The 26,319-nt window shown below is 41.5% G+C and overlaps 1 protein-coding gene across 1 annotated transcript in view; it reads right to left on the minus strand.

Moving 5' to 3' along the window:
- Window positions 1–16,598: 16,598 nt before the first annotated feature.
- Window positions 16,599–26,319, minus strand: part of LOC142991726 (PDZ domain-containing RING finger protein 4-like) — a 95,067-nt gene continuing 85,346 nt past the window's right edge. Inside the window, exons 5-9 of the mRNA XM_076141812.1 lie at window positions 25,694–25,792; window positions 24,117–24,179; window positions 22,686–22,787; window positions 21,604–21,732; window positions 16,599–20,399 (exon numbers count right to left, since the gene is read on the minus strand). Coding sequence (XP_075997927.1) covers window positions 18,930–20,399; window positions 21,604–21,732; window positions 22,686–22,787; window positions 24,117–24,179; window positions 25,694–25,792 — 1,863 coding nt within the window. The 3' untranslated portion in view covers window positions 16,599–18,929. The remainder of the gene's footprint in view (window positions 20,400–21,603; window positions 21,733–22,685; window positions 22,788–24,116; window positions 24,180–25,693; window positions 25,793–26,319) is intronic.

Raw genomic sequence — 26,319 nt, forward strand, 5'->3', positions numbered from 1 at the left:
TCCTTCTATTATGCCGTGTTATGTTGGTTACTGTATATCTCAAATGATGATGATACATTCGTTAGTGAACACATAATTATAGAACACGCTATTATGTTAAAAGCTTTGCAAAATTTTAAACTAAACTAAGCTAGTGTGGCATTCATTCGAGACTGAACATGATAAGAACCTAAGAACCGACCAAAATACAAATAGGATTTAACTTTCCATTGTTATAGGAAATAGCAGCATGTTTTAGTCTGCCAGATGCTGATCCAAATACTTTGAATTTGATGTACTTTGTTCTTCACTGGGTCTTTCCTCACCCTTTGTCAAAAATGTTTCATCTTATTTCAGAGCAATTTAACAAACAAAACCAACAAGCACAACTGGAGGGGAGTGGGTAAATAAGGAAAGTCATGAATCAATCGCAGGTTTTTGGGTCCAAAGAAAGTGTGAAGGATCAGACGAGTTGTCTACGCTGAAGTATTTGTGCATTAATATTTTGCCAGACAAGATGAAAGAGCAGCTGCTTTCTGCAAGTCCTGCAAATCTGTTTCCATCCAGGGGACTTGGAAAAAGCTGCTTTGGGGATTTGCTGAGGACAGAAGACTTTGGCTCAGCTCTGCACCTGCATGAAAGAAACAAATGACTTGCTGCTAAGATGAACTGCTGTGTGTGGAGAGGGGGAGTCAGACTTTGCACACGAGAGGCTTTCTTCAAAAAATATCCAGATAAAATTAGTATGCACCATCTGTCTCATTATGCTAAAAACAGATCCCACTAAAAAACAGATTACCTTGTCTCATGTATTTGTCTGTTTCTTTCTCAAGGCATTTGTCAGGACTCATTCTATGTAATTACCTCTGCAATCAATATGAGGTTTTAACCCTGCGTGACCTCTATGTTATTGTGATTCCATTTAAGTTGAACTCCTGGGAATATAAACTTTCTTTAAGGGAAAGGGTAATTACTCTTCCCAATATTGAGAACATTGATTTTCTCTACAGCTTAAGAGTAATTAATCTACAGCCCAGGAAACTAAGGCTAACTATTCGGCAATTATTGTAATCCATGTGTTGGAAGATTTTACAAAACAGCCTCAGTATCACCACAGTAGTCTTCAGATTGAAATTTCAGCTTGTTTGTCAAAATGCCAAAGGGCAAACAAGCTGCTGTAATAATCAGTCTCAGCAGAATGTTTTACTACAGGAGAAGTGGCTCATATTGGGTCAGCAGTTCAGATAATTTGGCGTGGACAACCCCCATCAGGAATAATAACTCTGAAAGCAACTGCAAACGTACAGTCACTATTTAGTAGGCTATCATCAGACCCGTTGAATGTCAGTTCTAATGGAGTATCAAACTCTCTTTGGATTCATGTTTACACATTGACATTAAGGCTGAAGGTTTTAAAACCTTTTGAAAACAAAATCGTTTTTGCTTTCCCCTCTGTACGGTGGAGAACATCCTGTGTTCATAAAAGATAACATGGCCATGACTTATAACGCAAGGGAACAAGACAAATAAGATAATTAGATTTTGTTATCATATTTATATTATTATGTAGTCTATAAAGTACTTCACTGCTGTGTGGGAATTAGCTCAACACAAGTTTCAGGTTTATTTTCATTTCTCTGACTTTGGTGACACTAATGTGAGTTGCCTAAAACGCAAACTGCCCACATTTAACTTATTTACACGCACAAGTCTCAGAGTGCTGCACGCCTCTGCTCCTGTGTGGGTAATCAGCCTGTTTTTGAAATGTAGTCAGTTAATGCAGTACTTCTCTATTAATTAGTATTTGCTCATGAAACTTGACATGTTGTGGTAAATATTTTACAATTGTAGTGTGTGAGTGTTTAGGGTGATCATTAAACCAGCATATGTGAAGCATATAATGAATATTTCAGAAGTCCGATTAGAGTCTGGGAATAAAATTATCTTTGATTGTAATAGCTGAGAGGGTGGGAAATGAAACTAATGTTGTCTCCTTCTTAGAATTTATAGTATTTAATTCAGTTTACTTTTTTTATCGCCAGGGAAATTTCAAATGAGTTCAGCTAAAGTGACTACTAATGCTCTCCATGGCAAATTCTTTGTTAAGACAGACATTTTACGATCCATTAAGTCATTACTATATACACTACACTCACCCTTCACAGATAATTTAACCTAATAAACGTGTTTGTCTTTAGTTTGTCAGCGTTGCGTCTCGTTCAGATCCTTTTTTTATTCACTACATTCTTATCCCACTGAGTGTTGACGCAAGTGATTTTGTGATTTCAGATCGGTTGAAGTGTTTGAGGCATATGCAGATAAATCTATGAGGAAAAGGAGCATTTTTAATAGAAAGTGATGAGTTTACTAATTTGCAGTGATTTCTCTTTGGAGGCAGGATCGTACTGCAGGCGAATTAGAGGCAGAGGAGAGGAAGATTTAAGGATTTGCAAATCGCTATTACAAAGATGTAAAGTTAAGTGGAGGTCTCGCCTTACCAAACCTCCAATCCTATTACTGGGCAATTCATACAGATAAACTGTGCTACTGGACTAACTCCCCTGATCTAGCCTGGTGCAGGCTGTAGGCCCAATCCTGCTGCACTTCCTCTTCCATAGCTGCCTTAATATACTCCTCTCTCCCAACCATGATCTCAAAGTTCACCAAAAACCCTGTGGTTCTCAATACTGTGGCTATTTACTTTTAAATTCGTCAACTTTGATCTGCAAGAAACACAACTGTCAAATTCATTCAGATTCAATAAATAATAACGTCCCTTTATTATCCTCTGTTTTTTTCCATCTCCAACTTTTTTCAGCTTTGAGCGCCACTTCTAAATGTCAGGCCATTTCTGTAGCTGTCAATGTTGCCGCTGCTCCTGCTACACTGTCATGGGATAAATATGCCAGATTCATTAGAATTGGTGTATTACTATGAAAGACACTGACAAAAATATCTAAATGTTAAGAAACCCCCAGCATTCTTAAACCTACTGGATCCAGATCGCCATCGACACTTGATGGATTCCCCCGTGGGCCTCAGCTCATTCTCCCATCATATTCACAAATTAACAGATGGGACAGCAAAACCTGCTGGCCAAAGATTAGATTTTTGGCACAAAGAAGACTTTAAGCATCAATGTAGTCAGAGCACAGTGTTTACATATTACCTGATTATATTACAATCAATATGCATGTAAATGTGGACAAGAACCTTACCTGGGTGAGAAATAAACCGTTACAATACCGTAGGAAGCTTTTAAGGATGACCCAACATGTGGACACAATAACGCTGGGAGGAGTGTTGAACTCCAGAGATTTAATGCACAACACAAGCAGACAAAAAAAAAGTCTGCGGGGAGACAACACAGGAACAGAACCCGAGCATCGCCAGGCGGAGAGCGAAGGGCTGGAGCTGGAGCCGCTGTCATGAACACGAACGCAGGCGGCCAGCTGGAGGGAGGCTGGGGAGACGATGTTGGCTGGGCTCAGGTGGAGCAGAAGCTGGAGTGTTGAACCTGGAGATCCACAGTGCAAATCAGGATGAGATGATAACACAGACAACACCAGCACTAGGAGAATTTGTTCACTAGGAGGGCCAATACACCTGACTACCATGCAAGTAGACAGAACAACCTGGCTAAGAATGGCTGGATGAACCCGTGCTTAAATACAGGCAGCCGATGATAGATGGCTGATGGGTGACAGGTGTGAGGATGAGATGGCGGGAACAGTAATCAGATAACCACGCCCAGCCAGGGACAGGAGAGAGAGAGAGAGAGAGAGAGAGAGAGAGAGAGAGAGAGAGAGAGAGAGAGAGAGAGAGAGAGAGAGAGAGAGAGGAAACCAAGGTACACAAGGCAGGGAGCATAAACATAGACAGATCCTGACAGGCACTATGTGTCGCAGTCAGGCTGAGGGGCTTCTATTCAACACATATTCTATTTCTGTTCCTCATAGACGCAGTGTTTGTTATTTGTTTTGTTTGTTATTCACAGTACAACGGGAGGATGTATACAGAGGGTGGGGAACAGGGCATGTGGGTACTTAGAGATGGATTCCTGTTACACCAACACCTGAATTATAATGAAAGATCCTGGCAACTGAGAAGAGGGGGGGGTTAATAAACCAAATCTCTGTCACAAAAGAGATAAAGCATAAACAGTATTTTAAGTCAAATATATTTAAGCCCATTGTGATACCTTCAAAGTCCCAAGTCCCAAAAGGCATCATGGGTAAAACAAAGTAGTTGTGGATATTCTCATTTACAGCAAACTAGCACAATGAGTGTGTAGTTTATTCTAACACCAAATATCAGGTTTGTGGCTCAGTTCTTTATACTTTATGAGGCCGTGCTTGGTATCTGGGCTGTCACGAAGAGTGTAACAAATCAAATCCAATCAAAGTCTTAATCACCTATCTCTCTATCACTCACTTCACCCCAGCACCTCCATTTCACACCTTTAGCCCACTGATGGAAAGAACAATCATTATATGTCAGCTGAGTAATGGCTCTTAACTTGTGCGCCGCTCTATCACTCAGAGTCGAGGAAGTCTGTGTGCTGCGGAAGATAAAACGGGGCATTGCTCTTTGTGGACAGGCCGTAGAAATGCAAGACCATATAATCATGATTAGGAGGAAGTATCTTCCAGAAAGGTTAATTAAATTAGAAATTTTGGATGAATATGCAATGATGTAGACCTCTGTATCTGTTGCTAAGGAGGGCACATGCTGATTTTTATTTGATCACACATGCGGCTTTGATAAGTAGATCGTCCCTACTGAGTCGGCGTATTTCCGTTTCCCTCGTATTTATACCAATTAATATTAAATTGAAAGGGAAAAGCGGTGACATGGAAGCTTGTTTAAAGTGGCTGCATGACACCAAACGATTCCGTGCTCTAAATGAGCTCTTCATTACCGAGCTGAGGAGGAAAGTCTGCAGGAGGAATTTCAGTTAACACACATAATATGCAAATATGACATCGTTTTATAGTGTGTGACGTCTGAAACTTGAATATGCCAACATTTTAAATCTGAATTTGAATAGAGACCCAGTTATGATCAAAGAAGACATCATTCATCAATCGTATTAAAATCTAAAGATCTGTCCCAGGTTCCCAAACCAGATCAGCAAGAGAATTGGCTGTTTTCTTTCATCACCTGCTCATACTCGTACATTGAATACAACTAATGCAACTAATGTTATATTCACTAAGGAGAATATGTTATCACCTTCATCACTTTACATTAATGATTTGCTGTAAAGTAATGAAAAGGGCTTGAAACCTGTCACAATGTGAAGCTAAGATGTTCATTGAGATCTCCTAAGTGTCTCCGGAGCGGTTTCCTTCCTCTTTAGGCCAGTATATTATAAGAAAAAGATGAAAACGCATCAAATCATTTGATATTTCTATGCTGTATGTCTCAGTGCTAAAATCAAAATGCCAAAGAAAGACGCAGAGTAATGAGCTTTTCACCTGAAATGGAGGAAAGTGTAAACTGCGATCAGCATGCAGTTTCAGCCGTCTTGCCCCCCATTCTGGAGAATAATTAGATGAGGGAGGTCATAATCTACCATGGAGTCATCAGTGTCAGTGCTGTGTAGAAGCAGCTCTCTGCAGATACCGCTGCCCTTTTCAGACTCTTCATCCCATAATTTTACTTGTTGCTCCCCTCAGATGTGTTGGTGAAATTCAACATGTTGCACGATAGGCAAAAGTATGACCTCAAAGGGAGTCCATTTCTTCCAGGTTGTACCAAATCATGACAAATTGCTGTGCATATTTTGATGATGAGGTTAATCTGTCTGCAAATAGAGACCAAATGTTGGTAATGATGAATGCTGAGCCAGAACCTCCTTTTATAGTGCTTGTGGTAAAATCCCAGATAGGCTGGTGTAATTGTGATTATGTGAGTCTGGACTTCTGCCTGTATGCTCTTGAGCAAGGCAGAGCTTAAGACAGCTTTGTTAGTTAGTTTTTCTGTCAATTCACATACATTACATTGCATATCTAGTGCTCTTTCCTATTGAAAGGTTTGAAGCTTTGCCCAAAACATATAGGTGACATCATCTGATATCTTCCTCATGGATCAGAGTTCTTCACAAACCTGGGCCAATAGATTGATTCCTGCTTGTCAGATACGACAGAGAGAAGGACAGCAGTGGTATGGGTTGAAAATGGTTTCATTTTCTAAATCTGATCAAAGAGAGATCAAAGGACAGGCGCTAATGGAATCTATTAGATTCTCTGTCATCTTGTCAGTGGGACAGTCACACTGAGCATCTCAGACAGTTTACAGAGTTCCTTGAATCCGGCAGGGAAGTCTTAGAAAAAGAAAGTGTCACATTAATGCTGCCTGGTTACTGGCCTTGATTTATTACACACTGTGTTTCTTCAGGAGCTGTCTAATGTGACAGCCACTGAACACGCTGCATAAAGAGTCAGCTCGATGCTGCAGAGCCGGGCTATTCCTGGTGTTTTCTGTAGGTGGTGTGATCTAGAGGCAGAAACAGCAGAGCCACAATCAATGCAGGACAGTTTACACTTTGACTTCCCAGTCTTTACTGAACAAGATGACTTTCTTCCTCAGATATTATGGATTGATGTAAAAAAGACAATACATGCAGAAAGTGTACAGTAAATGCTGCATGTATTTCTTTCTTTTATACCTAGTATCCAATAAGAAAGCACAATGTCTACATGTAGGAGGCTTGGTATGCATTTGCCAGGAGCCAGGTCCTTCCAATAAATCTACAATTATGTTTGGATGACGTGAAAATGGACTAAAACTTCAAAATTACATACAGAGGTTTGAGATAAGAACTTTCTTTTGATGATTATTTCATACCCCATCAGAAATGTAAATACATGTGGTTGTTTTCGTCTTTTAATTATCAATACATTTGGCAGCAGTAACAGGTTGCAATTTAATTTGTATTTTAATTTTTAATTTTTATCTCGGGGAGCCTCATTTTGTAGATCACAGATTTGAGTTTGAATATCCCAAATCACCGAGTGTGTCCCCCCGCATGCAAGGCTCTCATTCCTCACTGTGTAATACTGAAAGCACTCATTAGTGTCATTAAAGTGCATATCTCCGCTAAGGCACTAATAGAGCGAACAAGACCAGCATTGGGATATGAACCTTACAACCCTCTTGAGGAGAGACAACTTCAACTGCAACAAAACTTATCTAGATCCTTACCAAAATGAAATTAGTGGCAATAGTTGCTGTTTGCCTGATTTTTTATCACTGACAAAAACCCTCATAATGTTAAGCAACCTTTTTTCCCCCATAGGTACGAATCAACACCACAATTTCATGGGTCCTTCTCTTGGCCATGTCCCAACCTTCCACCAACATTTGTATAAATCATAATATTTTGTATAATCATTGTAAAATAAGATCTTTCTGAGTGCTACTAACAAAAAAAAACAGTAATATACAGTTGAAACACAACTTCAGATAACCATACACACTGTGAAGATGTTTCTACTTTGATAATAACGCAGGCCTATACATAATTACTTGCACTCAGTATAATGCAGAACACCTCCCCTTGTCCTCCATAAGCAGTTTTAATTGATTATGCTGCAGTGAAGCAGTCGGATGATCACAACTTTACATACTTCATGAGACTACTTTCTATTTGTGCTCGTGTCCCCAGGTGCCTAAAGAGCAGAGGGCACACCTGAGGAGTTTTCAGCTCAAGGGTATCCTAGTTATAATTATCCTCAAACAGAAACAGTGGAGCTGAAGACAGGCACAGAGAAAAGATTCATAGTCCGATTTACATAATGCACCCACACACAAAAAAAGCTATTTATTTCTGTAGTCACAACTCACACCTGCACGATCTTGCCTCAAAAAGCATATTCGTGCATGAATACAAGTTGGGCTCCATCCCAGTGCTGACACACTTCTCAAGATTTTCAAAATCAAGCTCGAGTGCCTGATTCGTGTCTCCTTAACCTAATTTAACTAACAGATAAACAGGTTTATTGGCAATGTCACATCTACCCAAAGTTGTCCAACAGTCCCCTTGACAATCACAGCAATCCACAGGAGGAGTAACCCTTTACAGCCCTCACCAAGCAGGATGCCATGCAGGAAGGATAGTAGAGGCGGATCCGGAAGACAGTGATGTATAGCCTATTTGCTGTTGGGATCAAGGGGATATTTTGTAATGTATGTTGCTCCTCTTGTTTATTCTACTGCTCCACTTTTTTGAATCTGTATAATTAGTGAGACTACAAGGGCTGATATTAATAACAGCATTATATTTCAGCAGCCCATCAAACCCCTCCCCCTTAAAACTTGACCTTCTCTTCAATGAACCAAGGTCTATTTTAATAGCTGCAACTTTTCTTCTACCGGTAGAGCAACCAGAGACAGGGCCAGGGAAGGGCAGAGGTATAGATTAAGCATGGCGTGATATGGGATTCTGACCCTTCTTGCGTGTGTGTGAGTGTGTGTGTGTGTGTGTGTGTGTGTGTGTGTGTGTGTGTGTGTGTGTCTGTGCACTACATGTTATCATAAAGGTGGTAGCATTATTCACTTGACTAGCTCAACTCATTTGAAACTTTGTCTTTTGACACCAAAGCCCATCTGAAATCAAAGCAGTTATCCTCCGCGGTTAGAGCCACTCCCCTGTCGTAGTGTTTTTTCATTACAAAACTCAGCCCTGTCAAATGGTCTGCAAAGCACTATGAAATCAGCAGCCATGAATCATAAAACCTGCACACACATCTGCAACCTAATAAAGTATAATGGCGCACTCCAGCCTCAAGGTCAGGCCACTTTTAGAAAAGAGACTCTGCCGGGCAGTCAACCGTATCCACCTCCCCTTTTTTTGCATTCACTTCATCCATCAGTTGTTCACGGAATTCAGCACACCTCGCTCAGGACGCTTCAAAGGTAATGCAGTTTATCGCCATCATTTTGGCTCAAAGCAGGCTTTTTTTTTTCTTCTTGTGTAGTCACTTAAAACACTACAAAAGGGTCAAACTTTCATGGGGTTCACGCCATGAAGAAGAACACTGCATGTAAGCAAGCAGAGATTGCAGACCCTCACCCCCGCTGATCAGCTTCTTTTATGTCTTGATTCTTAATTGCAAGTTAAGTACAAGAAGTGCATTGTATTCTAATATGCAATTACCGATGCAAGTGTTATCAAGGCTGCAATGGTATTAATAAATGGACCGCACTTACAGAATATGGTAAATGGCCTGTACTTACACAGCCTCTATGATTTAGTGATTTCGAAGGGGGAAACCTCAGGATGCTATCATAGATTAGCAGCATAAATCTGCTTCTCTCCACCGGCCCACTACGTCCACTCCAATGTGCTCCAATGGAGTGTTGATGAGAGGGAGAGGATGAAGAGGAGCTCTGGAAGGACATCTTGATAGAGGTCTGTTGACACTCCGAATGAAGTCAAATCAAATCCGGTTTTACTGAAAGTGCATTTGACATAAACGTCTCAGTACTCTTTACATAGAATCCTAAAAGATAGGAGAATAAACAAACACACAGGGACGGATAAGTAATTCATGCTTCTGTAAACTTGTCTAAAGTTTGAATGAACCATGGCGCGATTGTAGGAGCTCACTCACTTCAGTAATAAGGCAAATGTATTCATTTATGCACTTACATAATTAGCTATTTTCTTCCAGCATTGCACTCCGGCTTTATTTGCAGCTGTGGTGTTGCTCTTTGCTGTCATTGTAGCTCCGTGTTCTTTGTACTGTAATATTATTCTTAGCTCTTCGGAACTGAAATATGCAGCACGTTGACATTGTTCCATATTGTTCCACTATAGGCTCGCCTTTTTATGGAGGCGCACACAGAGCCACGTTATGAGAGCTGCTGTTATCTAAACGAGTTGATTACCTGCTTCATTATACCAATTACGGCAAAGCAACCTTATTTATATAGCATATTCCATACACAAGGCTTCACATACAAACATGTTTAAAGACATTTTCCGATAAAAGAATGCATAAAAAACCCATTTATTGAAAAAGATATAAAGTTTGGATTTAAAGGTCAATGTTGGAGCAAGTCTCAAATCTTCTTGTTTATTCAAGCTGTTTGTTGCATTGTAGCTAAATGCTGCTTGTCCATGTTTAGTTTGGACTCAGGAGACAGTTAACAAACCCGGTCAGAGAGAGGTCACACACACACACTGAGACCATTCCAATGACACCACACCACAAATGACTCATATAATGTAACAGATTTCAAAGGAAAATGGTCCAATATTCGGATACTTGAGTCGTCTGATGATAGCCCAAGGGTCAGAGGTCACAGGACATCAGAAACACAGCTGGTCAGTTTGTAAGGAACAGATTGGATTTATTTGACTACTGAATCACAGCAGCAAGCAGAATGTTACTGTCAAATTAACAGAAACACTTTTAAAACAATTGTAGTTTTCTATAAAATGAATAAATCTATTGTAACAACATATTTGTATTGTATCTGTACCTTAAAACCAAATGAATTAATTTGTTCAATAGAATACATCCTTCTTTAATTTTAAGGAACAACATTATATTTAACATTACAGTAAATTTGACTGTAATACATTGTTTTATGTTTTTTGTGTTTAACTGTGAAAATCAGTAATCTATCAGTATTACTGGTAAATACTGCTACAAACAAAACAAAATCAGTCAAAACCAGAAATTGAAGCGGAATCCATCCAATCCCAATTCTAGCCCTCTATTGACTGAGCACTCATGGAGTGTTACATTGGTAATAGAGAAATGGCACTAAAGGGCCCTATCTCACACACACAAACACACACACACACACGTACAAACACACACGCACACACACGCACACACATGCACACACCCACACACACCCACACACACAAATTGTATTTTCCCAGGCAATGTCAAACAAGCCACCAGATGGTTTAATGATATTGTCATTTCCATATTGTTATCATGTATAGATGTCTTCATGTCCTCATCAACAAATAAATTCAATTCTGCAGTAGGTATGTGTAGTGCCTTTAGCTTAAAGTAGGATTAGATTTATAGAGGATTCCATCCTTCCAGTCTATGCATAATCTAATGCTGTGCACGGTCCCTGGGGGCTTGAGGCCTCTCCCCGCTTCTCCCAGCCTCTCCCAGCTTCTCCCAGCATCCACTGAGTAAGACGCCTGGCACAGCTGTGCTCTGAACAGGTCAGCAGTGTGTGTCAGGAGAACCACACACCGGCAGGTCAATCACACTCACATTTACACCTTTAGTTTCCAGTTCACTATGTAGCACATCTGTGGAGTGTGGGGGCAAACCCACATTTAGGAAATCCAGGCTGTCTTTCAGTGATCCTGGCGTCCATGGGACTCGTCTGTGGATGAGCCAGAGGAACTGGGTCATTACTCACTGACTGATGCACTGAGGTTCTTCCCTGCTCGACGAGCCTGTGGCAAAGCCAGGAAACAGTAAAGAGCTGAGCTTTCACCAGTAAGACCTCCTGGCAGGATTCTCATTATTCGCGATGCAGGTGTTCTGCTACCCACAATGCAACTGAACAATCAAAATCTCCAGCAGCTTGACGCTGCACTGCATCAAACCAGTGAAGTCTTGCAGGGATTTAAGTGTGTAGTTCCAATTCACACCCAACAAGCTCCGATTTCATTAAGACGCACACTAGGAGCCAATTTAGTCCATGTTAAGACATATCCAGGTACAAAATTCCGTCATGACAGTGCTGCACAGTGTAATACACATGGATACAACACAGGAAGGGATGAAGTCTCCATGACTGATGAAGTAATGCCTTCTCATCTCAGCAACAACGTTAATACTTACATGGAAATAACACAAGGATCAGTGTTTACTCTATGTAATAAATGTGAAATACATGTTATACGTTGACTGCTAGATTTCCTTTATTAATTCTCAAATTGCTCAGTGAAGCAATCACAGACAGAATCCTAATAGTGAATGAATACAGACTCTGACCCACGGCTCATGAATAAGCAAAGCAGAAGCTTCACAGGAATGTCAATGGAATTCAAAGACAGTGAACACACAAAATTCCAAATGTTTTATTTCTGCACAACATTTTACAACAGTCCCTTGTTGGATAGAGTAAGGAGTATGAGTGCTGGGGGGCTTTATATATCTATATATTTTGGGTGATTCCAAATTGTATCCTGTCTTTCTACGAGGTAAAACACATGGATATGGATTTTGAACGTCTGGCTAAAATATTGGGCTCTATATCTTCTATTTCTGACTTCTGTGTTTGTCTCTTTGCCTCCTGCAGCTCAGCCCTTTGAGAGGTCTTACATTTATTGCCCCCCTTTACGTTACAGCTTTTCCCTTTGCCATCTTAGTGAGCTTTGTGACGCTGTGGGACATTGCAAGTGATATACGTGTATAAACTTGACTTGACCTAAATCTGGTGTTGCTCCCAGGCCCTAGCAGGACTTGAATGGCGTTGTAATACAGAATAACCTGGAAATAATATCTTAAAAACAATAAAGCAAATGTGTTATAGCAACACCATCATTACCATCTGCAATATGTGTTTGCTTATGAATAATATACTAAAATATCTCTAGTTAAGGCTAAAGGTATTACAACATATTCCAAAGAGTATTATATTGTATACTGCAGTCCAAATAGGACATACATAAGACGTTTACATTATGTGTCGCAGTTTGAAGCGAGGTGCTGCCATTTTATGAATAATGTATTGTAATTAGAACTCTCATTATTTTCAGGATAATATTCACAGCTTTTTTTTCTTTTTCTTAATAGGTCTCTCAATGCCTTCGGTCGGGTGAAAATGAAACAACAAATGAAACATAAACCAGGGGGTGTGAAATAGGAAAAAAGTCCAAATGGTTCACAGCAGCAATAAAAGATTCTTGCCAATAATGACACACACACTGCTCCAGTAGAGAGTTTGAAAAACACAGAAGTGTGATGAAGCAAACATGGGAGAGACAATAAAAGGCTGCCGAAACTATTGGTTGAACTTGTGTGACTTTCACATTATATTCTGATAACAGGCAAAGTCCTCTGAATGGTGTTGTGATGCTGAAAATGAAGACCGACCCAAACGTGAAATAACAAACACATTACTATCGTCTCCTCGCGACGGAAAACTCTTTCTGTTGAGGCATTTCATGAGCTCTGCCAAATAGCTTAGAAGAATAATTAATGGCAATATTGAATTTTATGGGGGTGTAAGAGCCAATTTCTATTCTGAAGTGAAGAACACACTTCATTGCATTTCACTTTGAACTGCCAGTATCAATCTCCAAACCTCCTAATACATGAAAAGGAATCTCAAATCTTAATAAAACCTTTTTTTGTGGTAACAGTTTAACTCTTTAACTCTTCTTTGTGTTCTTGGTGAGCTGTTTATTGAGCATTCAACTGATTTCAGTGAGCTAATCTGTAGATTTGATCAAAATCCCCATTCACCGACATGGAATGACGTAGAATTCACAATTTCATGCACTATAATCCCACATCAACCGACTCTTTGACTTGATTAAGGCGTATAAATTCCGAGCAGCTGGCTCAGCACTCCACAGCAGCAACAAACACACTACTACATCTGGCACCATCAGGCCAATTACCACAACACTACAGTTATGATATCAAAGATCAAAGCTGTCATCAATTTCTAAAGTGACATCAAGAGACACATGATCCGAGGCAATTACCAGTTTGTTACACGGCTCTGAGATTAGGAAGGGAGCGGTGGCAGTGGCGGTGGCGGTGGGATGAGACAACGAAGTAGATAGCACCTTGTCAAGTGGATCTGTGTGTCAATAAATCTGGGCTTCCCTCCGTGAATAATGAGAGAGAATTAGTAGTTTTTGCTGTTGAGGGAATCTTAAAGGTTATCAGTAAACATTCATATCAGAGGCAGTGGCAGTGTGTGTGTGGAGCAGTCAAGAGAAGATGGGCCACTGCTATCTTTTTGACATTTCTGTCAGTGCTGGTATTTGAACCGCTGGAAAGCTCTGACAAATGCCATGGCTGTCACAGGCTCCATTTTAATTACACCTGACCGGCTCTTTCAGGGACTTGGGGATGAACTTAATTAGCTTGCGGAACACTCGGGCTGGTTCAGGCGTTAGTTGGTTCAACCCACACAGCCTCTTCTTCTTCTAGAATGTTACATTGGCATTTTAATTATCTCTGTCTATATAGACTATGAAAATTAACAAATGAGAGGAGAGCAAATGGGCGTGGAGATGGCTGGCATCAACATTATCACTGCTGACTCTGATGCTAATGTTTGTATCGCTGTGGAAATGGTGATGCTTTTAAGGACTTCAGACTGTAGAAATAGAGGGCATTTACCTTAGAGGACAACCCCAAAGGCACGGAATGTATAAGGCGCCCTCACCTTGACATCATAAAACAGATGCTTAAATATAAATTAGGCCAATAGGCATTTGGCATAGTAGCTGGGTTTCCATTACCACTTTTGCATTAACACAGGCACATTTTTAATATTTTAATTGCTGATATTTTCCATCAATGTAGCTGTAACTTCTTTTTCTGGCCCATGCTCTCTCAAGTCTGTGAGTAACTTCTTTATTGACTGACATTACAAACATTGTTGCGAGATTTGAGGGTTTCTTTTCAAGATTTTAATTGAAATTCCTCAGTCCGCTAATGGCCTTATTGCCAAAAGGGCATTTTGTTTCTGAAGGTGTTGGATAGAGGTCCTCAAAATCCTTTTTGTACTAAAAAGGCATTAGAATGCTTTAAAGCAACTAGGTTGTAAACGTGTGGTGTGTGGCCATGTTTTAAAGTAATTAATAGCTGCGCTGAATTCTCACAGTCAAAGGTAGAATGAGGTAGAGTGCCACTTCGAGGGGGGAGGTTGTTAACAGGAATTCTGCTTCTTCCGTGTGTCTTCTGAATCACAACGTAATGGGTAAGGGCACACACACTTACTCAGGTATTCCTGGTGTAGCACACCATTGCAACCACAGACAGCTAACAGAGGAAGTAATGGGAAGAACAAAAAAATTATCTTGAGATAAACATGAAAACTCCATCTACTTGCCTACCTCATAGCATTTCAGAAAGTTACACATTTTGTTGGAAATACCTCATCTGATAGCATAACCAGAAAGGCTGTGTCGGGGTGTGAAAGGGTGCAGATGCTCTCAGATGATCAGACAGGCACTTCATGCAAAGCCTACTTTTCTTAAATGTCTGGAAATATGCAATATCAATAAGTGTTTGAAGTGGACAAAAGGTAGTGCCTGCACACGTTTTCATTTCATTCCACAGACTTGCACACAGGCGGAGCTTTCAGGTGTTGCTAACATTTGTTCGCTGAGTGCAACCACTAATCATCAACTGACGTAAGTTGATGAATATTATTATTACTGATGTCAAACAGACCCTAGTGTGTCCTTACGTACCTGGCTTTCTCATATTTATGGGGAGACAATCCCATCATAATTCAAGAGTGTGGTTAGTCCACCCAAGAGCAGAATTTATTAATTTACCAACCCTCCACTAACTCAACTTCTTCCCCGGAGTTTTCTGTGTTCTCTCGTCTCACAAGCCTGTCAGGTAGAGATAATGCCCCTTTACTGCTATTAGTATTAATATCATTACTCATATTTAACTATATTTGTTGTTGCTGTGCTTCTATTTGTGTTTCTTTCTTTCTTTCTCTCTAAACCCAACCGGCCAAGGCAGGTGGCCACCCACCTAGCGCCCAGTTCTGCCTGAGGTTTCTTCATGTTAAAGGGGAGTTTTTCCTTGCCACTGTTGCCAAGTGCTTGCTCATGGGGGAATGTTGGGCTTCTTTAAATGCTCTGTTGGGCTGGTTTGGTAACCACATGACGCAGGCTGACATTGACCGCCGAAATCAAGGATCGACAGGGATCATTTCATTAGTCAAAGCATCTATTGGCTGGGGACGAGAGCAGACAACATACCGTTTGAGCACGTGCAGCATCAATCCCAGCTCAAGCAGAGACCTTTTGAGAGCAAGGAGCAGTGACATTTTGAGAGCAAAGGCTGCTAAGAAAATAAATTCTGCTCTTGGGTTTACAGACCGCGGCCTTGAATTGAGATAGGATTGTCTCCCCATACATATTTTGATTTAGTTTCTGTGTTGCAGGGTGTGAGCTCCCAACTCCAAAACCTTTTTCTGCTTTTTTTCAGGAAGGATTTTAAAATGGGACACACTATCGGCAGTATCTGCGACTACTGAATCAAACACTGGCAACTTAAGATAATACATAGGCCTGAGTATCCCAGTAGTTCTCCCACACATATGACAAGGCCATAGAAATGATTAAATGCCTGGTATATTTTAATGAACACAAAAGCACTCATGTGGAAGGTGATTTTAATTGAAATCTCCCTCTGTTTAATAACTTCACATATTCACAGTGTGAGACTCTGGGTGGTGAATGTCTTTGTATCATTCTGATTCACACCACCACACTGATCTTTATCCCAGTGTGTTTTGTTGCTTTTCCCCTCACACCCACCTTTTTCCCCCATCTACAGTCCCTCTGCATCCTCTCCAAATAGCACACATTGTTGTTGTTCCTCGCTGTGACCTCACTGAACCAATACAAGTTCACCATCATGAATGTTTTGTAGCCAAGTTTCTTCTCCCTTGTTTTTGCTACACAGTCCAACAACTTGGGAAGATTCTGTTTCCCTGACAACTGAGTCAAAAAACAAAAACAAATGTATACCAAATAACAATAATTTATTATCATTTATTTTGCAAATATCACCATCACACATTTAACCTCGCTACAAATGTGCCACCTACATATTACTCCAAATTAGACCATTGGACATCGACTCAAAACAAATGCAGGAATGGTTTTAAAATTTCAGATTTACAATATTTCAGTTCAAAATGAGGCATTTAAGGAGTAAACTGTACATGTAAGGGAACTGACATGTCTGTTGATACATGGCAACCAATTAATGTTATGATGTAATTATGTGTTCTGAGTCCTGCTCAGTGGCAATCATCCTGACACCAGAGTTGAATGTGACTGCAAACAGATTTCAGTGGACTCTATACAATATCCATGAATGTTTCCAGTTACTAAAAAGTCAAAATTGGCAATGTATGAAAAGTAGTGAATAATATCATCAGGTTGCCACATCAACACAACAGAGATTCAGTTTTTATTATTAAGGCTATGCTGAGTAAAGATGTATGTTGAGAGTAAAAAATTATGTAAAAATACTGGTATGTAAAAGGTCCATCTGTTGTTTGTATATATGTAGAAAAGAAAAAAGATTGACTCAACACATTAAGCAAAAATAAAACTGAATACAAAATATTTCATCCAAAGTTGCAAATGAAGCAAACAAAGGCATCATGTGGAGGAAACATGTGGAGTTGCCACACTGACAATTTGATTACAGCCGTGGTTCTCAAACTGGGGTACATGTAGCACCAGTGGTACTTTAAAGATGGTAAACCAGATGAAACAAAACAAAACTGTGTGTTTGTTTGTGAGGTTATTTCTATGATCGGAGGAATACAGGAAGTTTGCAAGTGTTTCACTCAAAAATGTAATACACCAAACTCGGTTAACATTTACCCCATGATAGATGATCAATTTACTCAATTTGGTCTGGATCCAAACACATTTTAAAGACTACTATACCAATTACGTTGGGGTCATCAACATTTTGTGCTTAGACTGTAAACACTGTACTCATTTACAGTACAACATGTGAGTCTTTGGGGGTTGTTGTCGAGATGCTACTTAACATGTTTGGAGAACCACCAAATACTTTTTTGTTTATGATCCTTCAGAACAAATTTAAAGACAGAATCATGGTGCATGTGTGTATTTGTCAGTGGAGCAGCTTCTGATATTTGTCTTCCTTGTTTTATATCTTTGTCGCGGCTCAAGCTGCCACATAGAGACTCCAAAACATATGAAGAGTTTCACTTTAAAATGAGGTATCCATGTTTTTAAAAATGCTTTTATAAAATAGTTGCCAGAGTTGAAGTTTTTCCTTTTCATCATCAATCGTCAATCATCATTGTCAACATCATCATCGTCATTTTTCCTGAACATGGACGTATGTGAGGCTGTATGAGACATTATTCATACTTTCTCACACACTCCCCTCTGTCAAGATGACACACACGCACAATGAAGATCATACATGTGCACGAGTGTCATCTTGACAGTGTGTGTGTGTGTGTGTGTGTGTGTGTGTGAGCAAGTATGAATAATGACTCATCCGGCCTCCCATATGGATGTGGCATTTTCGTAAGGAACCTTAAGGGGAATTTTCTCTTTTTGCTAATCAGGGAATTGGTTTAGTAGGAGTGCTGGAATACATTAACATTTATAACAGTAACAATAAGGGAACAACTTACTATATAATAATGATAATTTATTTCAGATCCATAACATATCTTGGGTTACTGTAGTGACTCATCTTTGATCTTACTAAGATAAAAGATAAGTGTAGAATGTTTCTAATGAAGTGAATGTTGGGAACACGAGGATCAGGGGAGGAGACAGGAACCTCCAATTCATATCTTCTGCAATTGGTGCATCCTGGTAAAAACATCTTAAAAGACTTGGAATAAACCTTTCCAAGAAGTTCAGACCATTATTCTGAGTTATTGTATATTGTTATGACATAAATATGAAAATAATGATTAAAAAGATAAACATATACAGACTGAAGTAAGAAAATAATTGTTTTTTTGGTCACTATTCCCTAGAAAACTGTTTTTCTCAGAGAGTGACTTGAAAATTAAAATTGAAAAACATGAAGAAAATGTCATGAAATCACAGATAAATTCTTTACAAAATGCTATTTGGGTTACAAAGTGTGAAAAATATTCCTACTGTCCTCATAAAAATGCCACATTGAACGAGGCAAGTATATCATACCACATGGGGTAGAATGTGTGTTTTTTTTTTATACAGTAGTGACTGATAGGAAGGCGTTGTGCACCTTGGCTCCCTCGGGAGCCTTAGTGCCATGAGTCATCAGCTCCTGGATCGTCATCCAATTGTCCAGGATCTTCTTGTTGCGCTTCTTCATCATCTTCTTGTGGCTGAGCTCAATGATGCTGACTTCCTTGCGACCCTCGCTGCTGCTCTGAGGATTCTCCTTCAAACTTTCCAGCCGGCTACGCTGCATGAACTCTCGTCTTCTCCTCTGCTCCTTGGCCCTGACCAGGTGCTGCTTCCTCTCCTCTTTGCTCCAGTACCTCCCCATCTTCATCTCACTCATGGCATCATCGTCTGTGGTCATTCCCCCACTGCGCTCTTCCTTGATCTTCAGGGCTCGTTCACGCAGGATTTTATCCCTAACAGGTCTCTTGGTGATGTAACGCGTGCCGTCGCTGCGTATCTTGACCTTCCACTCCATTTTAGGCTCATTAGCGGGCCTCTGAGGCTCTTTGCAGACGCTGAGTAAACTCAGTTGGCTCTGGGCGTATTCTACAGCTGAGCGCTGCTGGATCAGCTGCATGTAGCTCTGGTAGTGGCGGGCATGGGCTGGGATATTGGTCTGCCTTTGCCCGGAACTGTGAGATGGAGAGAAGTAAGGAATCTGGGAAGCTTTTGGCTTTAATTTCCCTCCCTGCTCCTCCTCCTCAGCCTGAGGTGTTTGGTCTGACTCGGACGGGTTGCTGTGGTCAGGGCTGCTGCTCTTGACAGTAGCTGGAGCGCGGCATGTTGGGACGGGGCTTGGGCTGGGAGAACGGCCAGTGGCTAAGCTGCTGCAGAGGTTCCGCTGGTTTGTGAGGCTGACCATCCTCTGGAGAGAATGCTCCGGGGAGCGATCCATTGCCAGTGGGGTGCTCCGTGAACTCTCTGCCGTGTTGTAGGCACTGGAGCTGTCCTTGTCTGATTTCTCCAGTCTGTCGGTCAGCTTGCTCCTGGTCGGGTCACAGCGGTGGAGGCTTCGGTCTTTGGTGGAGGGTCCAGAGTGTCCGGTGGAGGGAGACTGCTGGCCTTTACGAAGCTTGTGGGCTTGCATGATGTTCTGACACTCAAGTTCTATGCTGCGCAGCTCCTCGTTCAGCATGCGTAGCTCATGCTGCACACCAACCTGCTCCCCCATGCTGCACTCAATGGTGCTGCGGCGGCTGTAGAACAGGTCATACTCACCGCTGTTACGAATCTGACACTTAAGCTCTAAGAGCTGCTGGAAGCGATCGCCCTCTGTCTCCTCATCCTCCTCATCGTCTTTGTCCTCCAGTCTTTCAGAGCAAGAGGTTCGGTGTGTTGTGTCCCGACTGTCTCTGAGGCACTGGGACAGGCGTTGTTGGATATGTGCCAGGACTTTATGTTCCGAACTGTCCATTCTGTCTTTTATACTCAGCACACTGTCCTTATGGTGAGAGAGCGTGGAGCAGGTGGGCTTGTCATCTTCTGCTCTCTGAAACGTATCAGATGAACAAGACAATGACAGAGTGAAATGCAGGCAATATTTTAATAGCCTCCATTCTATTAATGATGCAGACAAAGATATATATTTTGAGGAGCCTAAATTCTACAAGATGTGTTCAGCTCTGTTTACAATATGATCCAGTCTTACATTCAAGCATCTATAAAGCATCAAGTAGTTTGTACGTTAACGGAAATTTCCATTGTCTCTGGCTCTGCTGAAACAGACCACAGAGACCGATAAGCACGTAAGTATTGAGCTTCTCCAGCATGTTGGATTTTATATTTCTAGTGAAACCTTCTGATTTAAAAGAGCTGCTGGTCTCATTTTATAATACATATCTTACAACTGATGTGAACTCGCGCCTCGCCCGCCATAACCCAAGACTTTTACCCTAGAATGGAAACAACACCCAAGCTGTGCAAGCACGCGTAAGACCTGGTTTGGTGCGGCTCAGATAAGCTTCAACGGCAGTGGAAAAATGCCACAGAGTACAGACGTGCTGGAGGTGAGCGAACGTCTTTTACTGCCATAGTTTTCTATGTCGCTTGCCAACATATGCAGTGAGGAAAAAAGGGAGTTTTACAGCGTGAAACCCTATTCTGTGTTCCATAGTGAACGCTGTTGTGAGTCACTTAGCGGTACAGCTCAGTTACTTCAGGGATCGTTCCCTCTCTGCCAGTTCTTTGAAGTCTCATTGATATGGATCTTTGTGCTGTGCTATTCTCCCAACAAAACAGAATTTTAAATTATGATTACTAATGTTTACGCTATAAATGGTTCGTCAGTCTCCCTCCATAAATATTCATACTCATTATTTAATATTCACATTTCAAAGGGGAAGCTTGTTTTTACACACAGTTTGGCCAAGAAAGTCGATGAAAAGTTTGATCCCCCAGAGCTGTAATAGTAATTTCATGGAAAAGGTTCATATTCACTGTGAGTAATGACCTAATCCCATCAAATGGTATGACGATCATAACATATTGAGTACGACAGTCTGTCAAAGGGGAGAGGAGAGTGCCCATTGATCTATTACTTTTTAACTCGGTGGTTTTTAAGGGTTTTTATTCACTTGGCCAGACTCAATAAGAGGAAATAACCCCCTCCAGCATGTCAGAAGCCCAGAGCACAAAGCTTCATCATTGACGAGCTAATCCAGTTAAGCAAAGCATATGTTTTGCTTCCGTCTGACCTGCTCGTTCTCCTGCTCCTCCTGCAAGGCGGCCAATTCCATCTCCTCCCTCTGCTGCTCCTCCAACATTTCCATCTTCAGCTGCTCCAGGAACTCGCTGTGCTCGTCATCCAGCCATGCCTCCTCCAGCTGACGGGACAGAGAGAGACAGAGGGAGATGTGTGTGTGTGTGTATGTCTGGGGGGGGGGGGGGGAAGTATTTGTCAAGGCCTAAAGCTCCTGGCGACACAGTGTCTCAAAACAAATAGTAGGGTAGCAGGGAGTTCCAAACGGGTGCCCAAATAAGATTCTCTAGGCAGAAAAACCCTACAATGGTTTTGAAATAAGGAACTAGAAGCAAAAACATGTAGCTGATTAACTGGCACACCCCTACTTCCTAACCAATACTTTCTCAGCTTTAAAATATACACTTAAACATCTTAAAACCAAGCTAGTTTAATGGTCATACTGTGGGTTTGTCACCTTTGGTCATTTACTTCCGTGCCATCCATCAGCTCTTTGTCTGCTCCATGTGAACCAAATGGGATTCATATCTTCAGATTTACTAGTGGGAGACATATTTAATTATAAAGAGTCCACCAATGCTCCTGGCTCATCTGCACTGCGATGGAGTCCTTCTGATTACTCGCCATCGGCCTTGGGCCTGAACTCACTCTACATTAGCATGCCATTAGCTTTTATGGCTTACCGTTGGAAGTCAATTACAGTGGTGCTACATAAAAATAAAACATGATGAGGTATCTCAGTGGTAGCTTCCACTAAGAGTGGTCGTGGCGGTGGGGAGTGGGGGGATGGGCGGCAACCTCAGACTGCTCTTAACAAATATCCTGTAAATGGGAGACCGACTGTCCTGTAATTTGTGTTTTGCATGGTTTCTTGACTTTCGTTGTGGCTTAGGTGCAGAAAGTATTGTGGTCGCCATTAAGCATTCAGTGGCTGAAACGTGGCTGAAAAGCTTTAGGTTATGACTGTGTTGAGTGTGTGGCTGTCTCGTGTGTGTAGCTGTGTTGTGTGTGGCTGTGTTGTGTGTGTAGCCCTGTTGTGTGTATGGCTGTGTTGTGTTTGTATCTATTATTTCTTACCTGCATCTCAGGTCTGGCAACCACCAGAACAATGTTCCTCCAGTCTTCACTGGAGAGTGCAGCCATTGCTTCTTCTCTGTCCTGAACATCTTGGCCATTGATCTGAGGATGAAATTGGGACACATAAACACACGCACACACCAAGTTATATTAAGACAGGCAAGCGAACATACTTTATGCCGCTCTTGGGAGGGTAACTGTGATTAATCGCAGCAAATCCTGCGATTAATCGCGATTACAAATTTTAATCGTTGCCCAGCACTAGTTTAAAAAAATACTTGGATTCCTTTGCTCTCCTTGTTTGCCTCACAGACCTACACACACATGCACACAGACCAAAAGATTGGTTTCACCCTCTCAAGTCCTTGAGAAAAAGTGGCACAATAAAAGTGGGACGACACAATAATACATTCTTTCCAGAGGAAATAGTAAACAGTCTGTGTTGTTCCCTAAAATGAAGCAGCAGCGAGCAGTGATTCTGAATGGGACGGTGGCCGTAGGTCCCCCAAAGCTGTTGTGTTCACCAAAGCACTGGCGACGTACATACATCTAGCTGTACAATTAACTGGCCAGTGACAGGGGGCGTCCATCTTTTAGCTGGCAGAGTAATGGCCCTGTCACTGCAGTATAATAGTGCCACAGTACTGGACTGCCTCATGAACACACACGTAACCGCCCGGAATCAAATCAATCATACAACACATGCATAGGTAGACAATTAGACCAGCAATCTTTGACCAACAGTGCTAATGCATCCCTCCCCCCCGTCGGATAATTGCTTGCTCAGAATATTTACTTCTCCTTTGATGATAATCCTGCTTCCGATAAAGAATGCTCACACAGTTCAAATATTAAATTTTTACGCACCAGACTCTGTTTCCCCCATTCATAAACCTTTATGTCAGCTGCCGTTCATCCAAGTCATTATGCTAGACTTGTTCATATTACCTATTCATGGCACACAATTACACTCAAAGGCGCACAATTACACTCACAAAAACAATAATCACCCATCCAGCAGACAAAGCAGTGTTTGACCCAACAAATGCCTCATGGTTTCTGCCTTTGGGTCGCAGAGTTCCTGTCTGTCGGCCCAAAGATGAAGCCAGTGCCTAATGACAGTGGTTGCCTCTCAGCTATCCCACAGGGGGCACTGAGCTACAACACAGCGCCGTCCTCGACCAGTACTCTTAAAAACCCCTGTTGGTGCTGAGTCGGTAACTAAAACAGCCAGGGGGGCTTTTCTCCCCCTTCTAACAGTCACAGTGGGGGCGAGTTCCCCATTTAATGTGCTGCCATTAAAAATGAATGGGCTCTCGTGCTGGGAGACAGCGGTTGAGTGCGACAAAATAAAAGTGGGTTTTATGTTGAATCCAATTATGTTGTGTAGACGGGGCCATAGAGAGAGAGAGAGAGAGAGTCCTACTGTACCTGTAAAATGCGATCCCCCTCTCGGATACGTCCGTCCCTGGCAGCGATGCTATTTGGACCAATCTGTGAATGCACATAGAGAACATAAATGCATCAGGAAGACTTTTCAATATTCATACAAAAAGATCGGGAATCGTCTGAAAATCTTGTAATTCATTATGAAGACATCCCCATCGAGACAGAAAAGGTGATGGCAGATTGATGTAGCACGACCCTTCCTCATACAGGACCTCATCTACATCCCGTAACACAACCTTTAAGTATCCACATGCTCCTTGTCTAAATCATCCCGACTGAACATGGGGGGGCAGACACTCTTTCGTCGGCCGATCCGTTGGTGTCTGCAGCCATTTGTTTTACTCCTATCCTATCGGGCAATATCTCTGGAGATGGTTAGGTGCTGTGACACTCCATCTTCATGATAGTTCACTCCCACACAGAGGCACACTCGTTAAAGTGGGAGGAAGGTCACCAGACAGGACCGGGGTTGGCACTGGGGGGAAGTACGGAAAATTGAAGGTGATCTCTCTGCGGTTTTAAGGAACGCTGCAAAATCAGAAGTGATAAATTGGAAGAGATATGTATTAAATCTATGTATGTGTAGAGCGCTTGAAGTATTATTGTGGGTGACAGTGGCTCAGTAGCGATGCAGATGCCATTCAACAAGAATTCAGTTCTGGATCTGGATCTCAGTCCTGGTTCTGTCTGTGTGGAGTTACTGTATGTTTCCATCTTCATCCCACAGTTGTGTGTTCAGACAGAGATCAGTGTGTACCACAGCAATCAAATCTTTGTGAAATCAGCAGCTTCCCCAACACTCTGATTTGTCCTATAAGGAAAGTGACCTTGAATAAGCAGTAGCACCTATAGAATCTGCATTGACTGAACTTTACACAGCAAATCAGATTGGTAGTGAAGGCAAACAAATTAAAATGACAACAAGGGGAGCAAACAAACAAAGCTGTTGTTTTTCCTCCGTGTGGTCCTTCCACAAGAACAAAGAAATTGGCTCGTTTTCACACACGGTATTGTTTCTTAACACCAGGTGGATGTGTACTTACTTCTTAAACAAGCTCAGCACACAAAGCTCCTCCTGTGGCACATCCACACACACTATGACATTCAGCACAGTCATTTGAATGCAGCGCGCTCCTCTTGGCGCTACTTTCATTGCAGAGCGAACACTCGAGAAAGCAGCCACGAGTCACAGACCACAGTGATCTAAATTCCATTCAGCTCTCAAAGTGAGTACCTCACAGCGTCCGAGTCAACTTCAAACGCATTAGAGAGAATGTGGAGCTAAACCGAGAACAGAATTTTGTATGCTGCCAAAGTACAAACAGAGGAGGATAAAAGTCTTTCGGCCGGCGTTCATTTCAAAGTCTGCCTGTTGATGTCATGGAAAAACATCTTGCATCCTTGCTCTCTTAATAAATCAACCAACCTGCAGACATGGAAGCGGCAGTAAAAAGCTCCTTTTAAGTCCTCAATTCAAAGTATTTTGGAGGTTTATCAGCCCCACCCTCTTTCTAACCACTGTAAAACATGAATCTTGGAGGCTTTAGTTGTCTGCTCACCTCGCTGACATAGATGGCCACGTCCTCCTCCTCATCCGTCCTGTAACACAGAGTCAGTCCCAACTTCTCTTGGCTGTTGAGTCGACACAGCTCCACCTCCTGTGTAGACAACAAGGAAGAACTCACAGATGAATGTCTCACATACAGGGTGTGTGTGTCAAGTAGAGCCAAGTAGAACATTTAAGTACATTTGGTATCTTGTAACGGCTGCGTCACAGTTTTGCTGCAGATCTTCAATCCTCAACTGACATTGATTCAGAGACAAAATGTAAGCCTTTAAGGTTAGGAAGATTTAAGAGAAAAGTGAATTCTGAATGTATAATACCAGTACTATGAGTCTGGCTCCAAGTTCAAATGTTTCTTAAGTTTAAAAACACAAAACTCCAACTTGTTCTTGAGACTTTTATACATTTGCATTGCCAGCTCTCATGTGAGGCTTGTGGCTGTTTGATCATGAAAGACATCCTCAGTGCAATCAGAGGGGCTTTGATAAATGTGAGAGCACGCTGCGTGTTTCTCAACACATCGCCATGTAAAAGAATATTACACTATAAATAAAGTACGTTTATGCTAATACGAACACACATGCATATTCGCTGCTCCTCTAAACTATTTCTCATTTTCCC

Source organism: Genypterus blacodes, unplaced genomic scaffold, assembly GCF_046128005.1.
Source record: "Genypterus blacodes isolate CSIRO-AG114 ecotype Tasmania unplaced genomic scaffold, CSIRO-AGI_Gbla_v1 ptg000021l_1, whole genome shotgun sequence".
Classification (NCBI taxonomy): domain Eukaryota; kingdom Metazoa; phylum Chordata; class Actinopteri; order Ophidiiformes; family Ophidiidae; genus Genypterus; species Genypterus blacodes.